The sequence below is a fragment of the Juglans microcarpa x Juglans regia genome, chromosome 6S (genome assembly GCF_004785595.1).
Source record: "Juglans microcarpa x Juglans regia isolate MS1-56 chromosome 6S, Jm3101_v1.0, whole genome shotgun sequence".
In the NCBI taxonomy this organism is placed as follows: domain Eukaryota; kingdom Viridiplantae; phylum Streptophyta; class Magnoliopsida; order Fagales; family Juglandaceae; genus Juglans; species Juglans microcarpa x Juglans regia.
The window spans coordinates 13,840,889-13,850,296 of record NC_054605.1 but is presented as its reverse complement, the minus strand read 5'-3'; the positions used below and the strand labels follow the sequence as shown (position 1 = coordinate 13,850,296).

The following is a 9,408-nucleotide window of genomic DNA, read 5'->3' as shown; positions in this document are numbered from 1 at the left end:
TTTTTATACATTGTTGTTGTTTGACATCTTTGTGTTGTTTTGTTTGGTTCGTGCTAGCATGGTTCTGAAATTTCTTTTCCTTTCTTATCTGCTTTTGATTGCTCTAATTTGGTTATCTTTGCTGCAGGCAAGCTGGAAGTACTGTTTTCGTGATCCATTCATTTAAGATTTGTTTGTGTTATATTAGACGTTTCTATGAATTGAACATAGTTTTGGTTTGATATTTAAATAAATTAGATGTTGTTGTTATGTTGAGGTTAGTGTTTTTGATGTAGATGTTTTGGTTTGAATATATTTGAGATCTTATGGTGGACATTATGTTTTAATTTTAAATGTATATATTAGAGTTATTCCTAATTTTTTTATCTATTTTGTTTCACAGTTTTTGGTTTACTAGTGAAATGATTTCTGTATTTGTATTTATTCCCTAGCGTACTAAATTTAAGTTGTTGTTTTTGTCTAACATGGTTGGAAGTTTTACTTGGCTGAATGTTGTGGTTTTTATTTTTTTTATACTCATTGTTCTCAACACTGTTTGTTGTTGGGTTTATTTGTTCAGAACAAAGTATTGATTCCTTCATAAATACTTTTGAAATATTAAAATCTTAATTTTTTATGTATTTTGTTTCTTAATTTCTAGTTTAATATTGAAATGATTTCTGTGTTTGTATATATTAAAGTTTTATTCCCTAGCGTTCTAAATTTAAGTTGTTGTTTTTGTCTAACAAAGTTGGAAGTTTTACTTGGCTGAATGTTGGGGTTTTTACTTTTTTATACTCATTGTTCTCTATATTGTTTGTTGTTGGGTTTGTTTGTTCAGAACAAAATATTACTTCCTTTTTAAATACTTTTGAAATATTAAAATATTTTATATTATTTTTTTAATTTTCTATTTATAGTTGTATGTTGCAAATATATATTAACATATTATATAGTTTGTCTTTGTTTTATAACCTTTTATTATCAACGGTTATAAAAGAATACCTTACCCAAAAGGCATTGTCTTTTACATAAATTTCTTTACTTTTGCAGCTTTAACTTGCTAATATCCAGTCAGAATTTTTTATGCCTTTGTATGTTTTTTCATTAAATTTTATGAAAAGACAAAGTTATGATTTAAGGTTTTAATTAGATTGTTTATAAAAATATGATTATTTAACTGTGGCTAGAAATAAATAATGTCAAAAAAATCATTTATGCCCAAGCATGTTGGGTTCAATGAGAGATTTCTATATAATAGAAGAAATTAAGCTAGTGAGCTTTTCCCTTCTTTTTTTTTTTTTTTTTTTTTTTTTTTTTTTTTTTTTTTTTTTTGCATCTATATTATGCGCATAAGTCATATCTTAAAATTTTTTATGCTTATTCAAACGTTCAAAAAAAGTGTGAAAATAGTGACCACCAATTTTCGAGTTTTTGTCTATTTTATTTTCTTGTCATTGATCTCCTACGTATTTGGGTAAATACAATTTTAGACATTTTTCTATAACCTATCTGATTTTGGATTTTGAAATTAGTGCTAGTATCAAATATTCATACCACAAAATCACTTTATAAAATGTTTTTTTTTTTTTTTTTTTTGTTGATTCTTCGATTTCACAAACTCTTCTTTTCATAATAAACTTTGTAATATACTATTGACGCTTTGATTTTATGAACTTTTTTATTCATTATTTGAAAGACGAATTATGAAATTACTGTGTAATTATTATCTTTTATTGTGCGTTTAAATTTTACAAATTTCAATCTTAACAACTTATTTACTATTATCAAGTTTTGCTTATGGTTTCTGACTCTCTCTCTCTCGGTTTTGTTGGCTGACTCTCTCTCGTTTCTGTGGTCCGTCGCACAAATTCTGACTCTCACAGATTCGACATCAACAAAATCTCAGCTCATGCCTGTTAAGTCTTGATGTTCCATGGAACGTTCGCTTCAACTAAGCCGTTGGCAAGAATCAAAGAGCCATAAATTTTTTTGAAGAAGGTAGATCTTTGCTTGTTCACAATACGTGCTGTCTATTTTGGACTATCATAATCTGAAGAATGGGAGAGTGGTTCATTTTGTGTATGATGCTCACGTGCATGAATTATTTGGTAACGCTGTCATTTTGAGATTGGGCAGTGTTTTTTTTTATGCATTCTTATGTGTTTTGAACGACTGAAATTACCTACTGCTGATGGAATTGATGTTGTGAAATTGTGGAATTAGTTACATGCTGCTACTGTTGTGTTTTAATTGTGAAGTGTTGTTGTGAAATTAGTTTATCTTGTTGATGTGTTTTAAATGATCCTGGTTGTTTATTAATCACTTTGAATTGTTGTTGAATTATGTAATTATTACTAGTGTGGGATTGCTATAATTCAGTGGCCTGAAATTAAATGAATGAAAAGTCTTATTACAAGCGATTTCGCGTACCAATGTTAAATGTAAGACATTCGTTTAATAAAACAATATGAATTGAAGACAAAAATTATCTTCGTAAAATAAAAGACCTTATTCTTCTCTCAATTTTTTTTTTAATAAAAAAATTTATGTGAATGTTTATACACGATTAGGTGCGCTAAATCGCTTGTATCTAACAAATCCCTTAAATGAAACTTGAGTCTGAGATGGTCATCAAACATAGTAGCGTAGATAATATTTTATTATTATTTTAACTAATAGATAGATAATCCAATGTGAGAATAAATTTTAAATAAAATAGTCAAATGCAAAATCATGTAATATTATTTAAATTTTACAATTACATTTGCATAATCCAAAGAGAATGCTTGATTGCATTTAAGTAGTGAGGTAATTCTGAGACATCCTGTAAATACTAGTAAAAAAATAATGAAAAAATATTAAATAGTAATAAATAATAGTAACAAATAGGTAAAAAATAATAATAAAATAATACATAGTAATGAGGATACTTGAGAATACCTTAGTAGCCAAACTAGACTGTTCATTTCATCTTAACTCAAATATCTCAATACTATTTACAAACCATCTCAATTCACTATCCATACTAGAACTTAAACTCATACATCGCACCCCCATCATAATCCCTTGCCACTTGAACCATCCCCCAAGGAATTCAAAAAGCTTACCATTATCATGAAAATAAAAGATGCTCAATGTATGAGGGTTGATTGCCAAAACTATAATTAATAGGAAAAACAGCAAAAACAAAAAAAAAAAAGAAAAAAAAAAAGAAAAAGATGCAAGAATATATTTCTTTTTTATTCCGACGGGAGGCAATTCTAAAGACTTAAAAAAAATGATAAACCAGAAACCTCAGGTCGGATTTGAATTCAACGTCGATTCTGAGACGAGACTTGAATGGTATAGTCAATCATTTTACACCACAAATACAACGTCAAGAATGAACATCCATTATAGTCTAATGAAAGCTGTAACCACGGAGAGAGTCATTATCATTCAGGAATTCCAAACATGCACCAAGAGCCAAAAAGAAAAGCTAATTACAACACACCTAACCAGGAAATAAAATCATAGTATATTCAGTAATTTCGTTCCATTGAGAAAACAGACATTATAGACAACTAGCTAGATTTTGGCAAACTTGGTATCAGGAAAACATTCAATCCCTCCTTTTCTTCTTCTTCTCACTCTTGTCAATGGAATTCTTCAACTGCACGACAAATAAGGCCATGTAAGTACACTACCATATACATGCACTAGGAGTAAACTAATAATTTTTATGGTTAACACCACAAAGAAAAACAAGGTGGGTTTCGACACTTCATATGGCGTTCAAGTTTAACTCACCATAATAGTGAGAATTCGGACAAAGACAGCGACAAAATCAGTGAAAAGAAGCAGTGCATGATTCACATAGTCCAAATCACCATGGTGTGCTTTCTCAATTATTTCCTGAGTGTCCACAATTGTGAAGCCTACAAACACCAGAAGCCCAAAATACAACTGCAAAAGTAATCAAGAAAACAGATTAATCGAGCTGCTGCTAGTAGCCACCTATTTCAATCACCAATATAGAATATAACATGATAAAAAACAACAGAAGACTTTGATTATAATCTCCTCACCTCAAACTTGAAGATGGCTGCAGAACCCCCAAAAATAGAAGACGCAAAGTGCAGCCACAAAAGGATGCTGAGGCCAGAAGAAAGCAGGCCACCAAGGTACAGGTACTCTCTACGCCTTGCCAACATGGCTGCTAATGAAAAACAACTGAACGCCAGTGCAGTACCCACAAAGGCACTGACCAAAATACTGGAAGTGGGGGGAACAAATATTTCATGCATCAGCATGTGCTATTTTAACATCACTTCAAAAGTGAGAATGTGTGTGTGCGCGCGTGGGCGGTTGTGAGAGAGAGAGAGAGAGAGAGAGAGATAGAGAGATGAATCTATGACAAACATATGAAGAGGCAAAAAGAAAAAAAGAAAAAAAAACAAAAATATCTCGAGTAAAATATGACATTAAACAGTACATTATGACACTATCAAGAGGCAAGCACAAGTATACTGGTAGTCTGGTAAGCATATTTCTCCGACTAAGGTGCATAAGAACATATCCACATTTTAAGCAGAACATATAACTTAGCAACATTTTTTTTTTTTTTTTTGATAAGTTGATAGCAACGTTAATTGATCATAAATGGTAGCTATACATATATGAAAAAAGGCTAAATCAAAATGATCCCATATATGAAATAACATACTGGACAGTGGATCCAGTTCATGATCTATACTGAAAATTCTCAACCATACCAATTGAGCAAGAATATAGTAAGCAACATTTGATAAATGGGGAACACACCTTGGGTCAATCTCAATAGCTAAATCAATCAGGGGGCCAATTGAAGCCCCCTCAAAGACAGCTGCTGCCATCAATAGTGCAACCCTTTTTTGCTGCTTACCAAGAAAACACAAAGACAAAAAAAAAACATATTAAAAATTCAGAAAGTTTTCTAAACTGAAAACAGCAGGTTGAGCAGAGAACAAATCACAGACAATTAGATTGATACCTCTTGATGAGAAGGAGTGGATAGTAGCCAAATCATGCTTCCCATGCATGCAAACGTTGTAAGGAGACCACCAATGTTCCAGAGAAGATGCAGGTAAGCCCCGGCAGCAGAAGCAATCAAGGCACAGCATAATGACAGGTAGACCTATACAATCGATGAAATTAGACGAGGAATGAAATTGTTAAGAAAAAACAACAGGGGTTTCTCTTTAAGCCCAAATGTCTTTCAAGAGGGATAACTGAATACCAAAAGAAGAAGAAAAAATCCTGAAAAAATCTATGATTCAAAAAACAGAATTCACAGAAACTCATTTAACAAAACCTAAAGTCAACCACTATAAATTTCCACCCAACATCAACTCAAACGAAGAAAAAACAATCATATTTCCTACAATTCTTTATCTGAGTTTTCTCAACAACTACACAAGAAAATCTTTTTTTTTTTTTCTTTTTATAAGCAACTACACAAGAAAATCTTATTGTAACCATTTCAAGAAATTGACGGGAAATACTAGCTTGTTACTCTTCATCCTAAACCTCATCTATCCCCAGTCACACTTGGTGAGTGACACATTTCAAGTGATTTCTTCTATCAACCACTTAAATGAAAATCACTTACATGTGCCACATCACCAAGTTTTATTCGGGATAATATCATCTAGGATGAAAAAGAGCATTATTTTTTACAAAAACAAACAGATGAATGCTAGAAGCCCCACGATTTTCAAACATGATTTAACAAATTGGTGTCACATCAAACAATTTAAGATAAAAAAATCAACTTCATTTATTACATTCGCCACGTAACACCAATCACATTAAGGCTATGTTTGGATGTTAAACTGAATTGAGTTGAGATGATAAAATATTGTTAGAATATTATTTTTTAATATTATTATTATTATTTTGGAATTTGAAAAAATTGAATTGTTTATTATATTTTGTGATGAAATTTAAAAAAATTGTAATGATGAGTTGAGATGAGTTCATGATCCAAACAAAGCCTTTGTCATCTTATATAGAAGTTTGCAGGAGAACTAGTATCTTGTATTTTCCAAAAAAATACAGAAAAATCAGCAAGTTTCCCTCGCTCACCCTCTCACTATTTCGTTGTCCCTAATTTCTCTGCAACCAACAAAGGAAAGCGCTATTAGAGCACTCTCATTGGATTAGCTAAAAGCTAAATCCGTTGATTATTTAGCTATTAGAGAACAAAATATGCTTACAATGGATTAGTTAAATTATATTTGAAATTTAGTTACAATGACTTTCAAAAATTTTTCCAAATTTGAAAGTTACTGTACATACATTAAATATATATTTAATTAATTATTTCTGTCTCCCTTTCTTTCTATCACATATTTTATCACAATTGGTATATTAATTCGAGTTAGTGATATATTAATTTCATAAAAATATGATTATTAATTAATATATAATAGGTAGAATAGTAAAACAAGATAAAATAAAATAAATTAATAATTAAAAAAATTAAATATTTTAAAAATTATTAGTTATTTATTACTATATAATAAATAAATGTATAATCTAATGTGAAAATTTGATGTAAATAACTAAAACCAAATTCATCTTATATTATTTTATTATTAAAAAATAATTGTGGAGATTTATATGAATAGAATAGTCAAAAATCAAATTTCTCTTATATTCATAAAAAATCTCCTTTAACTTTGGCTAATCCAATGAAAGTGCTCTAATTACTAGGGAAAAAAAAAACTCCAAGTTAATTCCATTCAAGTTAACTACAACTTTGGCTAATCAAGTAAACACGACCCAGAACCTTTTCCCCTCATCCGTTCATTTCTTTCTTCCTATTTTCCCCGTAACGAAATAAAGAAATTTGGTCTAGGTAACGAAAAAAAGGGGTAAAAAAGAAGAAGAAGAAAAAACTGTAATCCTAGGAGTCCATCAACAAACATCCAAATCAAACTCTCAGTTTTCCCCGCTTCACTGTCTTCTCCAAACAGAAGTTCCAAATACTAAAGAGAGAAATTTCTCCAACACAAAATTGTCTCATCCACATGTAATAGAAATCCAAAGCAACTCTAAAATATCAGATCGGCTTCTTCTCCTACCACTTCCCTTTTCCATCAATTTTCACGCTGACCAGACGAAACCTAACAGAGAAAAAGTTTGTTCTAGAAAATGTCACATAGATATGGAACACAAAAGTTCAAAAAACTATGAAATGTAAGATCGTTTGCCTTCTCTTTCGCTTTCACCCATCAATTCTCACCGTAATCAAACAAATCCGAACAAGGAGAAAAATCATTCCGACAAAATCAGTACCTGTTTGAGATGAGTCTGGACGACGGGAGAGATCTGGCCAAAACTCTTGAGAGAATCGTAGCTCCAGCGGCTTCGTGAAGACGACTGGGAACCAAAAAAGGATGAGAACGCGTCCATGGAATTTCGATCGTACCGAGAGAAATTGCGAAAGAAGGAAAAAGAAAACTATTTCGATTGGAAGGGTCCAGAAAGTAAACGAAAGACCGAAGCTACAGATTTGGTGAATTATCGTCCTATTATTATATAGAAGTTGCTGGAGAGGGTAGTTTCAAAGAATTTTCAATACCGCAAGGAAGTTACCATAATAACCTTTTCTCTATATTTAATATTTTTTTTATAGTCGGTCTATAAAACATAGAAAAATGATTTGTACAAGTTCTAAATAGATAAATCTCATACAAATTTTTGTAAAAAAATAGACTCTATTTTAAAAAAATGTAAAAAAATTATTATTTATAAATGAGACTCAATATTTTATAAAAAATTTATATAAAACTTATCTATTTAAAACTTATATCTAACATTACTCTAAAACATATCATACACATAACTTCAACAATAAAATCGTGAAATGAGTTTAATTTTTTAATTTCTTTTTATTTTTAAATATTTTAATTATTAAAAAAATATAAATATAAATATAAATTCACTTTTTTAAAATAAATAAAAATATATGAATAAGCAGAAAGTCATTCTCATTTTTAGAAAGTAAAAAATAAAGTCTAAAGATATCCTTGTAATATGTTTACTACTCCTATACTATTTATATTATATTTGAAATTTTTTATTTTGTTATATTTTTTTAAGTATTTTTTTAACATCTCCTTAATTATTAAGAAAAAATTAAAATATAAATATAATTTTATTAATTGTCAATTTCTTAATCTTTAAATAAAATAAAAAATTAATAAAAAAATCAAATAAAAAAAAGAATAATAAATAATTTAGACTAATCCTATCTTTTTTCAAAGTAAATGGTATGGGGTGTAGACTGAGGCAAAGACAAAAAGGGGGCCCACACCCTCTTAAATTCCATCGCTTTCACTGAAAAAAAAAAAAAAAACACGAAAGGACGATGCTGTTTCTTGATGATATCACGTCATGTAACCAATAGGATCAAACAAGTTCGAGACTTGAATAAATCAAAAGTCTATACGGCTGCTTGAATAGTTAGTCCTTGGTCGTCCATTTTTTATAGTCCTCATCTTTGCAACATCCACCTGAGTCTTGCCAAAGCCCGCCTTGCTAATACCGCTGAATTCTTTGCTTTGGGCTCCCATGGTGACAGCATCAAGCCCGGAGAATATATGGCGCATAAATATATATATATATATAATATATATACTAGATAAAAATAACGTACAATGCACGTTTATTTAGTTTATATTTAATTTTTTTTATTAAGAACTAATTTATTTATTAATAAAGACGTAATGTTTTCAGTTAATTAAATAATGATGTAATATTTATGTAATTTATAAATAATTATACGCTTTGATATATTATAAAAGAAGAGCATTAATAAAAATTATAAATAACATGGTCCTATAAATAAATATCGTCCATAGTTTCATGAAAGTTGTTTGAAATAATTTTGATTCTAAGATAACGATTCAGTATTTTTCTCATCTTGCATTGCCTCAATAAAGAGGACATTAAAATGTCTATGATGACGATCCAATATTTTCCTCATCTTGCATTGCCTCAATAGAGAGGACATCAAAATGCCTACGTTTTTTCTCCTTCATTTTCTTTAGATTTACATAAACTTGAATCTTTCAAATTTTTTTTGATAATTTCTTCACAATACTTTTAATATATGTTTGATATTCTTGCAAAATAAAATTTGAATAGCTTTACATAATTAATAAAAATCCAATTTTTTTTAATTAATTCATTATAATCAAACTCAATTTTTAAATAAAAATTTTAAAAGATATCTCTTCTATGTGTTCCATCAACTCAACTGCTGAACAACCAAATGCCTCTTCTGCTACTTTACCAAACATAGTAGCAGCTAGCTTTCTAGTATTATCGTCCAGTTTAATATATGTCTTAGCACTTTAAATGCATTGAATATATTATTTTAAATTTTAATAGTGTTAA

The 9,408-nt window shown here is 29.5% G+C and overlaps 1 protein-coding gene across 2 annotated transcripts; it reads right to left on the bottom strand.

Annotated features, from left to right (window-relative positions):
* Positions 1-3,351: 3,351 nt before the first annotated feature.
* On the bottom strand, positions 3,352-7,576 carry LOC121237329 (bax inhibitor 1-like). 2 transcript variants are annotated; one of them, XM_041134026.1, is made up of 6 exons: positions 7,303-7,576; positions 4,994-5,137; positions 4,786-4,877; positions 4,050-4,236; positions 3,772-3,927; positions 3,352-3,634 (listed from the first exon to the last, which is right to left on the bottom strand). In XM_041134026.1, exons 1-6 carry the CDS (start codon positions 7,417-7,419, stop codon positions 3,584-3,586), a joined length of 747 nt encoding a protein of 248 aa, XP_040989960.1. In that variant the 5' UTR covers positions 7,420-7,576; the 3' UTR covers positions 3,352-3,583. The 2 variants fall into 2 exon arrangements, with proteins under 2 accessions (XP_040989960.1, XP_040989959.1); XM_041134025.1 differs by having other exon boundaries at positions 4,786-4,880; positions 7,303-7,534.
* Between the last annotated feature and the right edge of the window lie 1,832 nt (positions 7,577-9,408).